The sequence below is a fragment of the Nycticebus coucang genome, chromosome 18 (genome assembly GCF_027406575.1).
Source record: "Nycticebus coucang isolate mNycCou1 chromosome 18, mNycCou1.pri, whole genome shotgun sequence".
Classification (NCBI taxonomy): domain Eukaryota; kingdom Metazoa; phylum Chordata; class Mammalia; order Primates; family Lorisidae; genus Nycticebus; species Nycticebus coucang.
Window position 1 is genome coordinate 63,165,199 of NC_069797.1, and position 22,514 is coordinate 63,187,712.

At 45.1% G+C, this 22,514-nt stretch overlaps 1 protein-coding gene across 7 annotated transcripts in view; it reads right to left on the minus strand.

The window, feature by feature from the left end:
* MARCHF10 (membrane associated ring-CH-type finger 10) overlaps nt 1–22,514 on the minus strand; it is a 239,954-nt gene that overhangs the window by 61,779 nt on the left and 155,661 nt on the right. For all 7 annotated transcript variants that reach the window (XM_053567916.1, XM_053567913.1, XM_053567915.1 and 4 more), the window contains one exon: nt 16,154–16,273. In XM_053567916.1, coding sequence (XP_053423891.1) covers nt 16,154–16,273 — 120 coding nt within the window. The remainder of the gene's footprint in view (nt 1–16,153; nt 16,274–22,514) is intronic.

Below are 22,514 nucleotides of genomic sequence, written 5' to 3' on the forward strand. Positions count from 1 at the left end.
TTGTCATTTGGAAGAAGATTGTAATTTTAGTTTATAACTTGTAAGTAATTAAAAATTGTTTTTTAGACAGAATCTTGCTCTGTCATTGGGCTACAGTGCTGTGGCGTCATTATACCTCACTGATACCTCAACCTCCTGGGCTCAAGAGATTCCCCTGCTTCAGCCTCCCAAGTAGTTGGGATTACAGGCATGTGCCCTGCGGATTTTTCTTATTTTTCATAGACAAGGGGTCTCACTATGTTGCCCAGGCTGATTTCAAACTCCTGGCCTCAAGTGATCCTGCTGGCTTGGTTTCCAAAGTGCTAAGTTTATTGGTAATTTTAATTATTAGATAGGTTTAGTTATTTATTAAATTTATTTAAAATGTATATTCTACCCGTTTCTGAAAAGAATCTGAGATGACTTAGAAAACATATTTTTTTGTAATGGAACAAAAAAGGCAGAACCAATCTATGGTGAAAATACTCAGCACTGGTAGTGCCCATAGCACAGTGGTTACAGTGCTGGCCGGCCACATGCACTGAGGGTGGCAGGTTCAAACCCGGCCCTGGTCAGCTAAACAGCAATGACAACTCCAACAACAACAAAAAAAACCAGCCAGGCATTGTGGCAGGCGCCTATAGTCCCAGCTACTTGGGAGGCTGAGGCAAGAGAATCGCTTAAGCCCAAGAGTTTGAGGTTGCCGTGAGCTGTGACACCACAGCACTCTACCAAAGCAACATAGTAAGACAAAAAAAAGAAAGAAAGAAAAAGGAAAATACTCAGTACCATAGTGCGAGACCAGGCAGGAAGGACTGGGAAGGGGCGTGAGGAGACTTCCTGGGGTGATGGAAACCTGATGGGGGTTTGGGTCACACTGGTATATGCATTTCATTCAAATATTACTCTTAAAATCTGTTCAGTTCCCTGGAAGTAATTTATACCTCTAAAACAGAAACTGAAAAAACAAAATGAACAATCAAAACGCATAAACAAATAGTCAACTCTAGTTAATGACATACATACTGAAGTATTTAGGGGTGCAGAGTACTGATATGTGCAACGTACTTTGGTGTGCAACGTACACCAAACTACGAGATGGATCAATGGATGGATAGATGGATAAATTTGTAAGAAAGCATATATAGCAAAATTCCAACAACTGTGGAAATTAGCTGGTAGGCATACAGATATTCACAGTATAATTCTTTCAGCTTTTCTCTCACAGTAAAGCACTGAGGGAAAGTGGAGCCTATATCTTTACATAAGAGCATATCTAGATTTTATAAAGACTGGGGGGATGAGCTAGGTACTTAGTGGAAACACTGTTGGTTTTCTCTTACATGGTCCATTATAAACATAAAATTAGAACATTTTCCCCTTTATTATATTATCTAGTAACACTGAGAGATCAATGATCAATGTAAGGAGGTCAAGGTCATATAAAATTTGAAAGGTATGTGTTATCTTACACTTGGTGCTTTAGGATGAGCATAAGGTTATATTGACAAGGAGCCCCCAGGGAAAAGACAATGTCACTGCACACCCTGGGGCTGAGAGAATGATCACGGGTAAATGATCACGAGTAAGATGCTGCCCTGACGTGGCTTTGGGGCCAGATGTAGAGGTAAATCATTTAATCAAATAATTGTTAAATAAAAGTAAAATGACCAGGGTCATACTTTTTTTAAAAAAAAGGAAGTACAGGGCGGTGCCTGTGGCTCAGTCGGTAAGGTGCTGGCCCCATATGCCGAGGGTGGCGGGTTCAAACCCGGCCCCGGCCAAACTGCAACCAAAAAATAGCCGGGCGTTGGGGCGGGCGCCTGTAGTCCCAGCTACTCGGGAGGCTGAGGCAAGAGAATGCCCAGGAGTTGGAGGTTGCTGTGAGCTGTGTGAGGCCACGGCACTCTACCGAGGGCCATAAAGTGAGACTCTGTCTCTACAAAAAAAAAAGGAAGTACAGACAGCCATAAGAACGTGGAGGGTCCTAACTTAGTTGGGGTGAAAGCAGTAAAGGAAACCCCACGAGGAAGGGACCCCAGCTGAGATCTGAGACATAAAGGGAGGCAGGTGAGTGCCCAGAGAAGGGGGAATAGTATGTGCAAAGGCTCTCTAGCAGGAGGTGGCTGGCACGTGGAAGGGTGCAGAGCCAGTGTGAAGGAAGCCCGGAACAGGAAGGAGGGCCGGATCCCGAAGGCCCTCCTGAGTTACACAAGGGATTCTGGTCCTCATTCTAGAAGCCACAGAATGCCATGGAGGGAATTTAAGTAGGCAAAGAAATTGAACTGAGTTCCACTTGTTAGTATCTTTCACCCTGTGTTACAGAAAATGGGATTTGGGGGCAGGAGTGTGAGTGTGAAGACTGGTTAGGAAGCTGCTGTGGCAATTTAGCTGGGTGGTGGCAGAAAAGATGACACAGATGGATTAGAAAGACATTGAGGGCTGGGCATGGTGGCTCACGCCTGCAATTTTAGCACTTTGGGAGGACAAGGTAGGAAGATTGCTTGAGGCCAGGAGTTCATGACCAGCCTGAGCAATATGGCGAGACCTGTCTCTACCAAAAATAGAAAAAATCAGCTAGGCATGGAGGCAGGTGCTTGTAGTCCCAGCTACGTGGGAGACTGAGGCAGAAGGATCACTTGAGACAGAAGTTTGAGCTTGCAGCAAGCTATGACACCACCACTCCAGCCTGAGCAACAGACTGATTACTTTTCTCAAAAAAAAAAAAAGAGAGAGAGAAAGAGAGAGATTGTGAAAGAAGTATAATTGATAGGACTTGTGATGAATTAGATATGGGGGAAGGCAGAGAGAAAGTGATTCTGATCATTCAGAATCATCTGAATGATTCTGCACCAAAGGAAGAATGAAGGGCCAACTTGGGTACTTTGGCATCGGACCCACTGAGCTTGAGGTGTTTTTTGCACAAATAGAGATAGTGAGTAAACAGACACTCTGATCTAGGGATCAAAAGTGAGTTTTGAGTTGGAAATGCAGATTTGGGAGTCACTGGCAGTTAACAGATTTGACAGTTAAAATGTGCATAGGAGGATGACTTAAGGCGTATATAACAGAGTTTCTTGGGGGCAGGGCACAAAGTTGGATAGGGAAAAAAAATGACATCTTTATTTTCTCTAACCTCTAAGCATATCTTTCATCTATGAATGCAGGCGACAAGCCACAGTACTATTAGCAGGACCTGGGATTTTGTCACTGATTGAAATCACAGATATTTTCACATCTCATTAAATTTGTTGCAGACGTCTCAAAATACCCTTTACGCCCATCACTTGTTATTTAATGTGTTAATAAAGAAGCACAATATATCGCAGAATCACAAATTTCTAAAAAAATATGTGTATTTTGATGACTATTTTAATAAAGGTAGTTTCCTTTAAAAACCAATGTTTCAAATACATAAAAATGTATTTGGAAGTATTGAGAAGGGGCTGTAGGCCAAAGAAGTCTGCAACACAAAAATGGGATAACCCTGCACCCTCATCCCAGCTGAAGAACGGGAAGAACCAAGCCTCCAGGAATCCCAAGATTCTGGGCTGGGGGAGGAGGATGAGAAGTGGGGAGCGAGAAATCGCCTCCAGGGACACAGGGGAACTGGGCGGAGAACGTGGCTGTGCAGAGGCTGAGGGAGGAGCCGGTGGCTGGAACGGCCGACAGCTGTTGGGAGGTCGAGCCGGGAGGATGGAAAGAGATCCACTGTGTTCCAGGACAAGGAAGTCACTTGATGAAGAGCCATTTCTGTGGCATGATGAGTGTGGAAGCCAGATTGGAGTGGGCTGAGGCGTGAGTAGGAGGTGGGGAAATGGAATCCATGAGTGTAAATAATTCTTTAGAGAACTTTGGCTGTGAAGGGGAAGGAATGAGTGGAGGGGGTGTGGGATAAGGAAGGCTGTTCTTTGGGGGGAGAGACCTGAGGCTGTAGTGTGGAGGAGGGATGTGGCGGGGAAAGGGTGGACTGAGAGTCCTGAGGAGGTGAGAGGCTGGGATCCTGGGCACAGGTGACAGGTTGGAAACTGCAGGAATGAGGGGAAGGCAGGGCACAGGAGGAGGCTGAGAAAGTTTCCATGTGAGAACCCAGCTGTGGTGTGAGGTGGCTGAGGGGAGGGACTGAGACTGGGGGAAAGGAGGAAGGTTTGCAGGGGAGAGAGAGTTGACCAGAGAAACTGGGCAGTGTTGAGGCATTCCAGGAGGCTGGTGGCTGTGTGCTCACAGTGGCACCATCTGTGAAATCTGGGCGACTCATCTCCAATAGTAGCCATGCCAGATGTGGGCCCTGAGACCCTGAGACTTTGGATGGGCTGGATTTCCCAACAGGTGTGAAAAAGAGACAAAGACTGAGGGTCAGCATGGAACCTCCGCTGTCTGGGAAGGTACCATCAGTGCAGAGGGGGCATCACTGGGCATAGGGACCAGGGTTCCCAAGAGATGGAGAAAACATCACAGTGGGAGGGGTCAAACTGCAAGACTGGGAGGCCTGGAGACCAGGAATGAGCTAGTGATTCTGGAGACAGAATCCCCTGGGGTGATCACACACCATGGGGGTAGGGGTGGCAGAGTCAGACAGAGGAGGTCACTTGAGGCACTCTAGGAACTGAGAGGCCAGGGGGTGGATGCTGAAGCCATCAAGGGTTGCGGTGGGAGACCAGGAGATGGGGTGGCCAGCACTGGGCCAGGAGTCTTTACCGAATGGGGGAGAGTGGCCAAGAGACTAAAAGGATGACCAGGAGGAGGGGATGGTAGAATAAAACAGCACGAGCCTCAGAGGACCAGTGTTGTCCACAGAACCAGGGGAGCCATGGTGTAGGAGCAAGAAGGACACCCCCACTGCTTGCAGATCCCAAGGAGGGTGTGTGGGAGGGACCAGAACATCACTCCGGTGGGAGCAGCCTTAGGGAAGAGCCAGCTTCACTGCAGCAAGGAGGGGAGGGAGCTCTGAGTGCTGTGGGAGACTGTACAGCCCACTGTTTCACCAGGGTGCCACAGACACTTCTTCCCACCTGTGACATCCTCCCTACCTCAGCTCCCAGCCCCACCTCTAACTCCCCAAATCTTGCCCATGCCTTAAGATCCAGCTTAAAATCTGCATCCTCTCTGCTTTCCCAGGTTTCACCCTGCCTTTTGTTACTTTCATCAGACACTGTTTTGAACTTCACCAACACTGTAAATGACCCAAGGGCAGGACATGGTTTATTCATTAATATGTCACCATAGCACCTAACACAGTGTCTTGTACACAAGCAATTTATAATTTCCTTATTTTTTTTTTATTTTTATATTTGGAGACAGAGTCTCACTTTGTTGCCCTCAGTGGAATGCTGTGGCGTCATAGCTCACAGCAACCTCCAACTCTTGGGCTCAAGCGATTCTCTTGCCACAACCTCCCAAGTAGCTGGGACTACAGGCACCCGCCACAATGCCCGGCTATTTCTTTCTTTCTTTTTTTTTTTTTTTTTTGTAGAGACAGAGTCTCACTGTACCACTCTCGGGTAGAGTGCCGTGGCGTCACACAGCTCACAGCAACCTCTAACTCTTGGGCTTACGTGATTCTCCTGCCTCGGCCTCCAGAGCAGCTGGGGTTACAGGCGCCCGCCACAACGCGCCCGGCTATTTTTTTTTTGTTGTTGTTGTTGCAGTTTGGCCGGGGCTGGGTTTGAACCCGCCACTCTCGGCATATGGGGCCGGCGCCCTACTCACTGAGCCACAGGCGCCCCCCTTCTTTATTTCTTTTTTTTTTTTTTTTTGGTTTTTGGCCGGGGCTGGGTTTGAACCCACCACCTCGGGCATATGGGACCGGCGCCCTACTCTTTGAGCCACAGGCGCCGCCCACCCCCTTCTTTATTTCTTTTGTTGTTGTTTTTGTCCTTGTTGTTTAGCAGGCCAGGGTCAGATTCAAACTCACCAGCCTCAGTGTCTGTGGCCGGTGCCCTCATTATTTTATTTTAAAATCTTTTTTTTTTTTTTTTTTTGAGACAGTCTCATTCTGTTGCCCTGGCTAGAGTGCGGGGTGTTGGCCTAGCTCACAGCAACCTCAAACTCCTAGGTTCAAGCAATCCTGCCTCGGCTTCCCGAGTAGCTGAGACTACAGGTGCCAACCATGATACACAACTAATATTTTCTTTTTTTAGTGGAAACAGGGTCTCACTCTTGCTCAGGCTGGTTTTGAACTCCTGAGCTCAAAGGATCCTCGTGCCTCAGTCTTCCAGGGTGTTAGGATTATAGGTGTGAGCCACTGTACCAGCCTATTTTTAAATATTTAAAATTTTATTTATTTATTTTTATTTTTTATTTTTTTGAGACAGAGCCTCAAGCTGTTGCCCTGGTAGAGTGCCGTGGCATCACAGCTCACAGCAACCTCCAACTCCTGGGCTCACGCCATTCTCCTGCCTTCACCTCCCAAATAGCTGGGACCACAGGCGCCCGCCACAATGCCTGGTTATTTTTTGGTTGCAGCCGTCATTGTTTGGTTGGGCTGGCTTTGAACCCGCCAGCTCAGGTGTATGTGGCTGGTGCCTTAGCCATTTGAGCCTCAGGCGCTGAGCCTAAAATTTTATTTTTAATTGACAAACAATACTTGTATTATAACTTCTGAGTGAATAAAGGAATATAAAACAAAAACACAGTGTTAGAATGAAATGCTATATGTTTTAAAAACAACATACATCTGTTTAATATATGTATGTACCTGAATAATAGTATAATTGAAAAAAGTTTAATTTTTTATATCTAAATTTTAAATGGTTTTAACAAGTTTTTTGGTTTTAAAAATTAACTGCAATCATTTTTAGAAGTCAGGAATTTCAATAAAATGTAGTAAACTGAAAGGCATAGCATACTGTATTACAAAGGAAAAAAGAGACATTTTATTATAATCTCCTCATGCAATTTCTGAGCTGCTAAGTCCAATTAACACAGGGAACTCTTTGGGTCAGAGGCCACCAATTCTTGGCACCAACAATTTCACTGAGCTGGGATAACAACTGGTGTTTTTAGCAACTTGCCCACATGGCAGAATCGCCCTGAGAGAAGGACGGGGCTGTCTTGCTTATCTGTTGAAAAGGCAGGACAACTTCTGGAAGCATTCGTAATTGAAACTGCTTGTCCCCCCATTTTAATGCCATGCCCTATTTTCAAATTACCAAGTGGAACGCAGACAAAGCACAGAAACGAAGGAGGAAGGAAGTGCCGCTGCCTTTGCCCAACACACAGCATTTGTTTGCTCCACTAATGCCACAGAAGACCTCCTGGTTTGCCCACAGAGGGGCCTACACACCAGTATTCCAACGAATCTACAGTCTACTCATAAAAGAAACATCCAGAGCAGTTTGGTGAGTTATCCGGCAGAACGTTCAACCGCAACAAGGTGACCTCTGTTATAAAGTACAAGTGAGGTGAGGCTTAGTGGCTCACGCCTACAATCCTAGCACTCTGGGAGGCTGAGGTGGATGAATGGCTTGAGCTCACAAGTTCGAGACCAGCCTGAGCCAGAACAAGAACCCATCTCTAAAATAGCCGGGCGTTGTGGCGGGCGCCCTGGTAGTCCCAGCTACTCAGGAGGCTAAGGCAAGAGGATTGCTTGAGCCCAAGAGTTTGAGGTTGCTGTGAGCTACAATGCCACGGCACTATGCTGAGGGTGACAAAAGAGACTGTTTCAAAAATAACATACAAGTGAGTCCTGGGTCAACTTTGGGTTGTTCTGCGTTTCCTCTGTCAACTGAGAGGTACAACCCAGTTCTTATGTCTTTGTGTCCTTTACTACCTGTGACAAAAGGAACTTACTCTGTGCTTTAAAGAAGCCACCTGTCACTTTCCAGAGTGGTATGCCAGCTCTCTTTAGCTGGTTACGCTGGTCGCCACCAGGTCAGGGGTTTCAAGGTTGATCATAATTGACTAATCCTCAAGCCCAAGGTTACCAACCTTCTCTCCTCTCCATCATTTCAAGCCAGATCATAGAGCATTTTCCACTCCAAGGAACATTCTGGCCCCTATTCTGGATCCCTATTCTGGCCGTCATGGCTCTGTGGTTACACCTTTCAGTGCGCACAATTCTAACTATTAACCATCAAACATGCGTGGAGCTCCTATGATGTGCTAGGCATTGTAAATATCTGGTTCCCAGCCTAAGAGAGGAAGCAGACAAGATATATCCCGCAGTGGACTTAAGCCCAGGGATGTTCTAAGAATACACAGAAGGGACAAGAGAAAAATCACCTGACCCCCAGGAGAAGCCCCAGAAACGCTTCCCAAGGGAATTGCCCTCAGCGTAGAGAATGCACAGAGGTTGGTCAGATGAGCTGAGGAGGCGGCACGGGCCAGGCCAACAGAGGTCAAGTACCTTGTGAAGGCATTTGAGCTTGATCCCAAGATTATGGGGAACCAGTGAAAATTTCAAATGAAAGAGTTTAATGATCCGATTTGTTTCCAGAGAGATTACACTACAGCAGCCTAGAACACTGTCCAAAACAGGTAAGGTAAAGATAAAATGATGAGAGAAATGACTCCTGCAACAATCCAGACCAAAAAAAAAAAAAAAAACCACAAAAAAAGACAGAGCCCCCACAAAGGGAGGTGACAGTGGAAAGATTCAAGCTAGAAAACAGATAAGACAGTCAGGCTTTGGTGTCTGATTGCTGTGGAGTGTGAGGAGGAGCAGAAAGCAGAGGACAAAGAGTTTAGAACAGGGGTCCTCAAACTCTTTTTTTTTTTTTTTTGTAGAGACAGAGTTTCACTTTATCGCCCTCGGTAGAGTGCCATGGCGTCACACGGCTCACAGCAACCTCCAACTCCTGGGCTTAGGCGATTCTCTTGCCTCAGCCTCCCGAGTAGCTGGGACTACAGGCGCCCGCCACAACGCCCGGCTATTTTTTTGTTGCAGTTTGGCTGGGGCTGGGCTTGAACCCGCCACCCTCGGCATATGGGGCCAGCGCCCTACTCACTGAGCCACGGGCGCCACCCATGGGTCCTCAAACTTTTTAAACAGGGGGCCAGTCCCTCAGACCGTTGGAGGGCCGGACTATAGTTTAAAAAAATAAAAAAAACTATGAACAAATTCCTATGCACACTGCACATATCTTATTTTGAAGTAAAAAAATAAAACAGGAACAAATACAATATTTAAAATGAAGAACAAGTAAAGTTAAATCAACAAACTTATCAGTATTTCAATGGGAACTATGGGCCTGCTTTTGGCTAATGAGATGTTAAATGTCCGGTTCCGTATTTGTCACTGCTAGTCGTAACAAGTGATGCAAGTGTGCATCAGTTAGTCCCGAGACTGAGAGGAGGAGTGAGAGACAGAGAGAAGGAGGGGACTCGGAGGGTGCGGCACACATTCCACACCCGCGCACTGCGGGACGGGAACAGTCGGCTGCTAAGCAGGGCAGGCAGCGGTGGCAAAAAAGGTGGCAGGCGGCCGGATAAATGTCCTCAGCGGGCCGCATATGGCCTGCAGGCCGTAGTTTGAGGACCCCTGGTTTAGAATAATTTGCAGGATTCTGACTTGGGCAGAAATAAAAAATTCAGGCAGAGGAAACAACTGGGGGTGGGGGAGCTGAGGTATTCAGCATCTTGAGTCTGACAGGCTTGTGGGACCTGCACAGTGAACAGAGAGAGCAACAGCTAAAACGGAAAACAAACTCAAAGGAAAATTCCCACAGATCGGCACTTGTCAAACCGTGGGCTGCACATTCCCTGGCCATGACGCACACTGGGGCTGGAGAGGCTGCGTGCAGAGCTGCGCTATTACTCAGGTACACCTCGAGGGCGCAGAATCTCAGCTCGAGTCAAGAGGGCGGCTGTGACGAACACCATGCCAGGTGCTGGAGATGACTCACAGCCTCCCAGGGTGGGGACGTGGCAATGAGTGACCCGTCTCCTCCACAAACAGGCCTGGGGCCAGAAAGAAGAGAGACCCCACCTACCAGGAATCCCACAATGGACAGGCAGAAGTTAGAGAAAATTAAAAGTATGACTCATGGAATGCGTATGCCGTGTCCTAAGCTGTGGCTGCTTTCTTGACATTGTTAAGCGTATCAGTTGGGTTGACATTGACAGATTAATGGGAGAGCAACTCCCCAAAAGGCGCTTGAAAGAGGAGAAGCTGAAAGTTTCGTACAGGGTAGGATAAATAAATAGATAATGAGAGGAGTCATGCAAATATACCCAGGTCGCAGAGAAAACACAGAATGCAAATCCAGCCGGCCTCTGCAGCTGAGTCATCAGAGCACTGACATTGGTGGGGAGCTGGAGTGTGCACAGCATTGTATTTTGTTTGTTTTGCTTTTTCTTGAGACAAAGTCTCACTCTGTCACCCTGGGTAGAGTACCATGGCATCATAGCTCACAACAACCTCAAACTCTTGGGCTTGAGTAATCCTCTTGCCTCAGGTTCCCCAGTAGCTGGGACTACAGGCACTGATCTTAAACTCCTGAGCTCAACGGATCCTCCAGCATTGGTCTCTGAGAGTGCTGGGATTACAGGTCTGAGCCACTGCACCTGGTTGTGTGCAGACCTTCGTGTGTTGTGGATTTCACAGCTCCAGTTTCTGAGAAACAAACCCTGGGCCCCACTGGACTTGACCATAATCTGGAGCAATGCTGTTCCATAGAACTTTCTGCAATGATGCAAATGTTCCAGATCTGCCTGGTCCGATTTGGCAGCCACTGACTACATGTGGCTCCTGGGCATGTGAGTTGTGGTTAGTACCACTAAGGAACTAAAATTTACATTTATTTAGTTAGTTTTTTTGAGACAGGGTCTCTTGCACAGTCACCCAGGCTGGAGCGCAGTGGTGTCATCTGCAATCTTAAACTCCTGGGTTCAGACGATCCTCCTGCCTTAAACTCCTGAGTAGCTGAGACTACAGGTGCCCACTGCCATGCCTGGCTAATTTTTTAAATTTTTTGTAGACACTGGGTTTCACTAATGTCCAGGCTGGTCTCAAAATCCTGGCCTCACGTGATCCTGCCTGCTTGGCTTCCCAAAGTGAGGATAACAGATGTGAGCCACCACGCCTGGCCTAAATTTTAAATTTAATTTGAATTCATTTAAAGTTAAATAGTTACACATAGCTAGTGGCCACTGCATTGGATAGCAAAGTTCTGGACCGGTGGTTCTCAACCTGTGGGTCACGACCCCTTTGTAACAATGAAAATACAGCCTGCATATCAGATATTTACATTACGATTCATATAGTAGCAAAATCACAGTTATGAAGTAGCAACAAAAATAATTTTATGGTTGGGGATCACCACAACATGAGGAACTGTATTAAAGGGTGGCGGCATTAGGAAGCATTAAGAAGGTTGAGAACCACTTTGCTGCCCTCAGGCATGGATGGACATTCTGGCTTTTTAAATCACTGCAGGTTGCTTGGAGAGGCTTTACTTTTTATTTTAATCTCCAACGTTTGTGTGGATTCTCATGGACAACACAGTTAAAATGTTTGTGTTGGGTAGCAGCCTTCCTCCTGAGGCTCACCTTGCTTGCTGTGAGATTCAGGTGACTTCCCTGACGTAAACATCACACCCGGGCTGGCCAGGGGCACTGCCAGTTACTCCTTGATAGGCCTCCTTCTGATGTAACAGTGAGGCCCTGTGACCTGGAATCTAAACATTGAGTTGCGTGGTCGCTGGCAGTGGAGGGACAATCGTCCTATTCCTATTAGCAGAGCAAATGTGCTCTTGAATAAATGCAAGCCGTAGGATCCCCACCTTCCTTCCCGATGAAGTGAATGCAGTCCTGGGGTTTGTACGTTTGGAACAGTCCCTTCCAGCCAAGATAATGACATTGGAAAGATGAGAAGGGCGCGTGATCTTCACAGAATCTTGTGGTTCCCTCACATCCTGCGCTAATTAATCATTTTCATCTTCTTTTATGGGGAACCCGGGGCTCCTGTCCCTTCTCTGTGAAGGACTGAGAGCAGGAACTAGTCCCTGTACCCCTGTCAATCACAGCAGGCTCCTCCCAGCCGGCAAGGGCACCACCTCCGCCCATTCTGCTCTGTAGTCTGCCTCATTATTCAATTTCTAGTGGGTTATGCGGAGCTGCTGTTTATTTCCCTGTTAAATTCTAACCTGATAAAACAGTTCACAGGGTTGTATGTAACTCTGAAAAGGGTCTAAAATTTAATTGCCATGTTAGGTTGGTTTTTAGAAACGTGACCTGGGAAACAGGCCTCTGCACCTGCTCCCCCACTGGTAGCTGTGGGAGCATCACTCGCAAGTGCAGCTGGACACCGAGACAGTTTGTAATGGAATCTAATGTTAGCATGTCACTTAAGAGTCTCTCTCATTCTCACCATGCATAACAGTAAGTATCTCCTGGATGGGAAACTGAAGGGCTTAGGAGTAAAGTGGTTTGCCTGAATTCACACTGTAATGAGGGGCAGAGCCAGCTCTTGGTAAATGCTTTCTCCTATGCCACTAACTTAAACGTATTCAGGAGGCACCACTTTAAAGAACATCTTAACAGGTCAGTTGTGCTGGCTCACGCCTGTAATCCTAACACTCTGGAAGGCCGAGGGGCTGAGGTGGGTGGATGGCTTGAGCTCAGGAGTTTGAGACCAGCCTAAGCAACAGAGAGACACCATCTCTACTAAAAATAGAAAAAAATTAGCCTGTTATTGTGGTGGGTGCCTATAGTTCCAGCTACTGGGGAGGCCAGAGCAAGAGGATTGCTTATACCCAAGAGTTTGAGGTTGTTGTGACAGCACAGTGGCACTTTACCCAGGGTGACAGAGACCCTGTCTCAAAAAAAAAAAAAAAAAAGAACATAGCATAGGCTTGATAGGCATTGCTTTATCTTGGACCTAGCTAAATACAATCTCTGCCACTGGCTGTGGCAGGAGGGTGTGCCATGATGGAGCAGCCATCAGGTTAACCGTGTGTTTGGGATCTGCCCACTTCTAGGAAGGTGTCTGCAAATGACAGCTGACATCGGAGGTGTTTCAAACAAATGCCTTTTTTGTTCCAGGCTCACCAGAGTTGTGACAACTGGGGTCTGGGTTAAGGAATGAACAAGTGATCGTTTGGTAGTGGCAAAATTTCATAGTGACTTAAACAGTGGAAAAATGTCCATGGATGAAGCAACTCACTTTCTTACTAGGCACTGGATCAGAGAGTAAACCTGCCTTCACAGATCCCAGGTGAAACATTACTAGACTGAGTTTTCAGCCACAGCAGTCTCTAGAACAGCGGTTCTCAACCTGTGGGTCGCCACCCACAAGAGCTGTATTAAAGGGTCGCACCATTAGGAAGTTTGAGAACCACTGCTCTAAAAAGAAACAGAGGAAAGCTTTGGTCGGGTTTACACTGCCTTACCGAACTCTATCTTTCTCTGGCCTCTTTCTGAGTGACTGGGGATCTTTTGCTACTCCAGAGCCTGATGGGACATTCAATATACTAACTTTGGACATTAGATCCATCTGGCCTAGGTTCTTCTTTGGGAGATGCCGGCATTTTTTTTTTTTTTTTTTTTTTGGCCGGGGCTGGGTTTGAACCCGCCACCTCTGGCATATGGGACCAGCGCCCTACTCCTTGAGCCACAGGCGCCGCCCGATGCCGGCATTTTTATTCATAGCCTCCCCAGGAGACCAGGCCCAGGGCCTCCCTGGCATTGTGGACCCTGTGGAAGGAGGTTGATAAATTCCGCATCCCCTCAGGATCTGAGATAAAACAGGGCAGGCCCAGACTCTGAGGGTTCAAGAACAACCCAGATTTCCATAAAAATCAGAGTAGGGATCCAAACCTGGGAGGGGAATCTCCAATCCAACCCGTGATCCTGGAGTTGAAGATTTCAGGGATCTGGTCAGAGTCTAAGAAGGGACCTCTGGTTCAATTGTACCAAGTAAAAATTGAAGCCTTGAGCCAGGGGGACTGACACCCATTGATGGCTATTAAGAATGAGGCATGGTGACATTTCCTCTCGCCCACCCTCCTCTGCTTTCGTGTCCAAAGGCTAATCCTCCAGTATCCACCCCCCAAAATATCTGTAATGCACAGAGCAAAGCAGAGGTGAATTTTCAATGTGGAAAATCCTGATTTTGCCACAATTCCTGATGGAGAAGACAGGGCTTTGAAGGTACTTGTACAATCAAGGCCCAAACCCTTGGGATATCATTACCTGGAAAAAATCGGCTTTATGTAAATAAGGTTTCATGTCCTCTGACACACAGAGGGGCAGTGACATAGACTAAGCATGAAAGAGCTTGTCCTTGTCCTTTACTTTAGAAGAGAAATTCTTAGTTTTATGTATTTGACCACATATTTTTGTCTTTATTTTGCATTGGGTATAAGTGAATAATAAAATTAAGAGTTGGAAAAGAAGATGCATATAATCTGTGATTATAGACGTGATTTCATATAATTATATTTAGATGTACAACCATGGCCTGCTTTGGAAGTAGTTTTGCAGTGATGATTTTAAGAATGCATAATTTTTATAGGAGAAAGAAGAAAACCATAGGAATCTGACATGAGCCTGTTCCCCAGATGAAGCTGTGAAGAGGATCATAAAACTTCAAGTCCTGAATATCCCAAATATGCATGAGTATCGCCATACGAAATGGACGTGACCATGCAGGTGAGTCTCTGAATGAAACAGAAGAATCCAACTGCCCATTTGTTTAGTAATTCCAATCTAGGAAGACTGCTACATGCTACTGTTTGACTTACATTACATTTTTTTAATCTGTCCTTGATTTTGTTTCTAAGCGTAAAAATGTGAGAATTTATCTTAATGCTAAAAATGTGTTGTTCTAGCCAAAGTAGGATTTAATTTTTGGATTAATCTCACTCCCTAAGTTTAATCAGTAGCAGGCATTATATTTAGTCCTTGACTAACAGGAAAAGATCCAGGCAATGTGTTCTTCGTTCTACCAACATTGGGAGATACTCTCTTTCACTTTCAGACTCTAGGTGAAATATTTTATTGTATGATTTTATATTCCTAAATAGGGAGTATATATCCCTCTTAGGGATATATCTATATCTATAAACATCAATCACTGAAGTTTCTAAGGTGTCCTTTGAACATTAAATAAATGCAGTGTGAACCCTCTAGATCAGTGGTTCTCAACTTTCCTGATGCTCTTTAATACAGTTCCTGTGGGTCGCGACCCACAGGTTGAGAACCGCTGCTCTAGATTAAAAAAAGAAATCGTCACAAGAACTTTATTGATATCAGATATCCAGAATCTATTTTAGGGATCCACACCACTAATAAGAAAGAGAGAGCCCCTCCTGTAGAGTATATTTCAGGCATAAAATATGAAATAAGAATTCATAAAAGGCCTATTACTCATCTTAAATCATTTTACCATGCTAACAACCAGTATTGAATACAGCTTGTGGTATTTCGCTCTTACAGAGGATAAGTAAAATTCTTAGACAGATAAGACCTTAAACATGAAATATGAGCATAGCTCGGCAGTTCAGAGCACCTTCTCTGGGGTTGGACTGGTTGGAATAGAATCTCTACTCCACTGTACTCTGGCTATGAAATCTTAGGTAAAGTTTCTTAACTTCTACATGGCCCAGTTTTCTTAACTACAAAATGGGGGATGGGGGGTGGAGGATAGATAGATAGATTTATAATAATTAAATAAGCTAAAATGTATTATGTGCTTAGCCCGGTGCCTGGAATGTTGTAAGCACTTAAATAAAGGTGACCACTACTACTGCTATCATTCTTACGTTGCTGTAATGGTATATTTCTCTTATTATTATTTGTTGCTATCATTCTAGACAAAAAATTTAAACAACTGCCAGTTATTATATATCACAGTTATTATTGGATTTTACTCTCTTCCTTCATTTGAAATAAAAACTAGATCCACCAATACAATAAGTTAGACCACAAGCCACAGATGTGATGCTGCGCTGGAGAAGGCCCAGAGACTCCAACTCTCTTTAGGAGTCCCAGCATTTCTGATCCGGATGGTGTCTTGCAGACCATCTACATTAGGCCCTTAATCTGCAGGAAACCAGAGGTAAGGGCTAACCAGGGTGAAGTGGGGAGACCATCCAGAGGGAGCGGGAGGAACAGTGGCAGGAGGAGAGCCTCTGACCCAGCCATTCCCTTCCCTGACTTTTGGGATTCTGCAATATCTCTTTTTTGAGTCATTTTTTCCTAAGTCACACACACACACGCACATTCTTCCTACCTGTTTGGAAGATGACCCGCTTGAGAAGCGGGATCTCTCAGAACTGGACTCCAGCCCCCAAAAGTGATCTCGTTTCTTCTCATTTGGGTCTTTTCTGTGTTCTTGTCGTCTCAAACAAGCCTGGAGAAGAACAACAAAGAAATGCTTCTTTGTCTTATGGCTCTGACTGGCTTTGGTAACTTTTGTGAGGAGCATGAAATAAATAACATACCTGCCCGAATGCCTATTACCAAGTATAAAGACGAAGTATCCCTCTCTCTTCCCTTTTCCCAAAATGCCGGGTCAGAAATGTTAGTCATTGCTTTAACAAATTCAAGCAATAAACATCCCAAGAGACATTTTGTCAAGAATTTACCCAACAGTTGCTCTCTCAAGGAAAATGATACATATTATACCTTGTTAACTTCTCTTACTTTTTTTTGTAGAGACAGAGTCTCACTGTACCGCCCTCGGTAGAGTGCCGTGGCATCACAGGACTCACAGCAACCTCCAGCTCTTGGGCTTCTGCGATTCTCCTGCCTCAGCCTCCCGAGCAGCTGGGACTACAGGCGCCTGCCACAACGCCCGGCTATTTTTTTGTTGCAGTTCGGCCGGGGCCGGGTTTGAACCCCCACCCTCAGCATATGGGGCCGGCACTTCTCTTTCTGGTCTCATTCTCTTCATGCCTCTTCTCACCTCCTAGTTATAGGATAAACATTCTCATACCTCAAAGCTTTATTTAGCACATGCTGTTCTCTCCACCCAGAAGCCCCACCATTAGATGTTCCCTTGGCAAATCCTGGAGATCTAAGAAGCAGCTCCTGTGACCTTCTCTTTTTCATTTTCTCTTACTACTCTTCCCCAGACTGAATTAATTGCTGGAGATGCAATGTCTATTAATTCAAGCTAATCTACGTAGCTGGAATTGTACATATTTTTGTCCTGCTAGCTGTTTCTGTTTTTGAGGCTGTTTCTCCTCTCATCACTGAGGACTCTGAGAGTAAGGACCACCCCATATCCTTTGAATCCCCCAGCATCTAGTGTTTAATTTTAGTTGAATCACATTTTTGCTTTGGAGGAAGATGTCAATCCCCAAGTGCAAAATAATAAAAATAAAAGAATCAACAAAAATAGCATCCCTACTTTTCTTAACAAAATTAAAATCTGGTACCAAAATATTTCTCCCCCAGTACTAGGACTGAACAAACACAAGGATATCATATCCTACAGGGATTTCAACTGATACTGTAAATACTTCAAAACGATAGAAGTTCTAGGAGCATCTTTATACTTGTAGATCCAGTAACCCAATTCACCTTTGTCCTGCCAAGGCCAAATTATCCACTGTCACAGAAAAGGAATTCAGTGTAAAACAATTATTTCTAAACAAGGCCTGACATCTTCCCCTTAGATTCCTTTGGCCTTTTTCTTCCTCTGCTAGAAAAGCATCCCTTCAAAGATGTGGCAGGACTTACCAGAATTTCCTGGGGCAAGCCTGCCATTATGTTACAAGATTAAGAATAGAAACGACCCAACACCAATGGAACATTTGCTACTAGGAATTGAAGGTAGTCACACTGTGCTTCGCAAGTGAATTGCAGACCTACAGGCTGCTGCACAGCGGCCAGAGGTTCACCCGCAGCAGGTGGGATCCTGGATTCCCAGGAGAAAGATGTGGTTTCACTCCGCCTCGTTTGGGAAGGGAGAATACTTCAAAATGATTTAAAAAAAGCCTTTCCCACAGTTCATCTCATTTTCAAAAAACTATGCCACAAAGATATAAGTCATTGTAATTGATACTGGGCAGGGTTGGTCTTAGTAATTTAAATAAAAAAATCAAAAGCATACTAGACAGTAACTATAATAAGTTAAACACGCACCAAATAATAAATAAAGCTAAACCTCAAAAGAATCAGCTGGAGAACTTAACGAAGTTCAACTCAACATGTGCCTTTCTTTTTTTATTCCTTTTTACGATGACTTCAAATTAGAGCTTCTGTTTGGGAGGAGCCCTGGCGTGGAGTGTTATTTCCGAAAGGGGCAGATGTCTGTGTCGTCCTAACCGACTGGTGTTAAAGGCGAAAGAACATACCCACGGGCTGAAAGTGGAGGAGGCAGTGTTAGCAAATGTACGCAGGACCAAGGCAGATTTTGTGGGAAGAACAGAATTCTTGTGGGCTGAGTGTTTCTTGAAAATTCTCTCCAAGAATGCATATGACTTAAATATTTCTTTACCAAAGGGGAGGAGGAATAAATGGGTTTGCAACGTCGAAAAAAAATTTTTTCCCCTCTAGTTCCTTGTTCCTCCTCTCACAGAGGGGCAGGACAACAAACCAGTGGCAAGGTAGGTACTTGGTAATTTTTATTTTGATACAGCTGAGCAATCTTTCTGCATAAATCAAACACTAATCCTCTCAGTTAGCTTTGCTGAGAAGGAACACAGGAACAGAGCCAAATCCAGACTTCCAGTCCTAGAAACAGCAAAATCTCAGCCCTGCTTCCTCCAGGGGCTAGTTTTCTTTGTATTTGTAAATTTGAAAGATTTTTTATTTGTTGATGATGATGTTTCTACACTGGGGCTCCTGAGGGGAAACTGGGCAGGGGACGGTGAAATCCATGGGTCTGGGAGGAGGAATGGATGCTGTAATTCATAACCACCAGTGGCCACCCTTAGCCTGGACTTTAAAAATATTCCCCTTTCAATTGCAAGTGTCTATAAATAAGTTTCTGATCACATGACAAAACTGGCTGAGGGCAGTCTTGAAACTGAAGGCTTCAGGTAACTTCTCATTTCTTCCTCCCTCGGAGAATCAGGGCTTCCTACCCCGCTTTTCCTTTGGCGTCACCCCTGCCCCCACTGCACGTCCCTCTGACTACAGCACACGGAGTCAGGGCGCCTTCTGTGCAGAAGCCACCACTGTGGGGGCAAAATGCACAATGTGCACAAATGCCTGTGGGGGATGACGTGGGTTTTGTGAGTCACTGTAACTCAATCCCGGTAAACATGACAAACCAGGCTCTGCCACTTTCTAGCATCGTGACCTTGGGCGAGCTGACTAACTCCATTGATTCTCGCTTTCCTTGTCTGTGAGAGCCAGATGTCCCTGTCCTGCAAGATTGTTAGGGGCAGAGCTCACAGTGCGGTTGGTGATAGGTCAGCAGCAGCGCCTGGCCCACGGCAAAGGTACCCCCTCCAGCAGTAGCAGCAGCAGCAGCCGCCTTTTAATTGCTGTTTTCAATCCCCTTTTCTGGTTTACTTCTATTTCTACAGTCAGCCTTTGCCAAAGCATATGACTATGATCTTGGTCGCAGAAGAGAGGCTCTTTCTGCCTAGTTCTGAGGTTCACCCTTGTTTTTCTGCCCTGTAAATAGAGGTCTGTCTCCCCAGCCAGCCAGTTCCCCCAGCCAGCCAACTGAGGAGCTCCAGCTTGGTCATTCCGGGTCAGGCTGTAAGCCACTTTTTCTTTGGCATTACAGCTCTCTGAATTCACAGTTATGCTCAAAGTTTCTTTCTTTCTTCTCCTTTTTTTTTTTTAGAGACAGCCTGTCGCTCAGGCTCGAGTGCAGTGGTGTGATCATCGCTCACTGCAGCCTCAAACTCCTGAGCTTCAGCGATCCTTCTGCCTAAGCTTCCTGAGTAGCAAGGACTAAAGGTGTACACCACCATCTTCCGCTAATTTATTATTATTTTTGTAGAGATGGGGGGGTGGTCTCCCTGTGTTGTCTAGCTTGGTCTCAGCTGGCCTCAAGTGATCATCCCACCTCAATCTCCCAAAGTGATGGATTATAGCATGAGCCACTTCTCCCGGCCCTTTTCTTTCTTTTATGATCAGTCTGATCCTTCTAGTCATCTTGTAACTTCACAAACCATGTGCCACAGGAATAATGCCCAGCCTCATGGCTCTGGTAAAAAAAAAAATCCTACCTGTGGCCCAACTTTATGTCTCAATTCATAATGGCATCTGTTCCTCTAACTCCGGAAGCATTTTAAGAAGTGAGAATTGCCACGGACTTCAGTTGGTTCTTTTTTGTTGTTTTTATGATCTAACATGAATAACCCACAGGTTGGGTTTTAATTGTCATTGGTGATGTTATTAAAGTTTATTAATTTTAAGAGGTTAAGAAATCAAAAGTGACATTTTCCTCAAGCTAGTTTCTTTTTATAGTTTGGCTATGAAGAGCCGAGCCAAAGGTGAGCCGGAAAGAGAATCCTCTCCCGATTCCAGTGGGAGGAAGAGCTGAATTACCTCCATGCCACCTTCTTGGGTGGGCAGCCCCAAACCCTTTTCACCTGGTATAAGTCACCGATCATGTCCTTTAGCAAATTTGTATCATCATGTTCAGTCGTTTGATCTGCACTTGGAAGAATCAAGATGAATAAACGACATGAAATCAAACCAATTTGAACACATCTAATAGATTACAGAAAATCATTCTGAAATGCCAACTGTAATCTTCCCCTCCTGCTTTCTAGTGGACATTAATGGCTAAATTCTGCCTCCTGTTACACAAACACATTTAACACCCCCCCCCAAAGCTATGCAGCATGAACACTCTTGAAGAAATAGAGCCAAATTCTGAGACAGCATATAATTATATACTAGTTTCCGCATTCTGAAATAGCATGTAATATGCCAAATAGATGTTTATTTCCTCTTGTTTTCTCAGAAGGGTCCCACCCAACCACTGAAAGGAGTAGCATCAAAATAACTCAGGGTGGGTTTATCCTTCCTTGCTTGCTACAGGCAAACAGACCTGCAGAGGCCCTGCTAATCGGGTATATACCAACACTTAGCGTATTTTAGGCTGTAGCAGGAATGGTTTACACAGGTTCCTAAGTGCTTCAATTTGAGCCAGTTCATTAAAGGTGAGCCAAGCACAAGAAGGAATACATGGCAGATGTACACGGCTTAGGAGTCACATCTAGTTATTAGGTCTCACACTATTTGTATATCCTGAAATAGGGAATCCCTGGCGTGCAAAGTGGGTCATTGCATCTTGAGTAAAACTGGGAATTTCCACAAGAAGTAACTGGCTAAGCTCACTGACGACCAGGGAACCAATATCCACCCAACGCAAAGCTGACCTCAGTCAATTGTCTAAATATACACAGGCCATATTTGGGTCTAATTACTGAGGAGTCATGGATGTCATACAATTGATTCTTAAGCCATTACTTTAAATTCTTTCTGGCAAAAGGCAGGCAATAGATTAAATAATACAACTAAAATTCTTTCCTGTTCTCTTTAGTTATTGTGGGTTGCTATATACTTATTTAAACAATACTTAGAACACCTTAAAGACAACCATGATTATTTTTTGCAGACCTTGTGGTGAGTGGTTTGGAAAACGCCCAATGAGGGTGGATTTGACTCTTAGGAATAGTCACAAGTCAGCTGGATCTAAGTCTGACAGAGCCAGTGGTCAAGTTAGGTAACACCTGCTTTTATTTATTTATCTATTTATTTATTTTTTGAGACAGAGTGTCACTATGTCACCCTCAGTGGAGTGCCGTGGCATCACAGCTCATAGCAACTTCAAACTCTTGGGCTCCAGCCTTTCTCTTGCCTCAGCTTCCTGAGTAGCTGAGACTACAGGTGCCTGTCACAACGCCCGGCTAGTTTTTTGTTGCAGTTGTCATTGTTGTTTAGCTGGTCTGGGCCAGGTTCAAACCCACCAGCCTCAGTGTACGTGGCCAGCGCCATAACCACTGTGCTACGGGCACCGAGCCGTACACTTACTTTTACAAATAACAAGACATTTGGTTCAACATAGAAGAGTGAGACTCAGCCCCTGACCTTAAGAAGCTGTGATCCAGTTTGAGGGGAAGCCACACAAAAGACAACCACCATGCCATTTCATCAGCTCTGTGCAAGAGGTAGGAAAGGGTGCTGTGGTACTGGGTTGATAGAAATGGTCTAAAACCAGGTAATGCTTATGGCTGTGAACTTGGTTGACTTTACAAAAAGGCACCAAATCGCACAGGTCAATTGTTGTGGTATGTAAATATAACCCAGTAAAGAAATTTTTTAAAAATACCACTATGTGTACTACTATGTGAATACTAAAGAGATGCCCTTTAGTTCTAGATTAAAACTATGATCCTCGCCGTCCTTGTCAAGAGAGGAAAGTAAAGAAGGGGAAAGAAGTTAGAGAAGTGGGGAAGGCACAGTTCAGTCTTGCTGAGGTTCCAGGTCTTGGCCTTTAACTGAGGGGAAGGAACTGAGAAGCATCATCACATTCACATTGTGGACAGATTTCAAGAGAACAGTCTGAAAGAGGACAACACTAGAGGGAAGGAGACTGCTGTAAGGATATGGTAATAGTCTTGGAAGGTAATTAGGGAGGTGGTGACAACAGGATAAAAAGGAAGACACAAGTT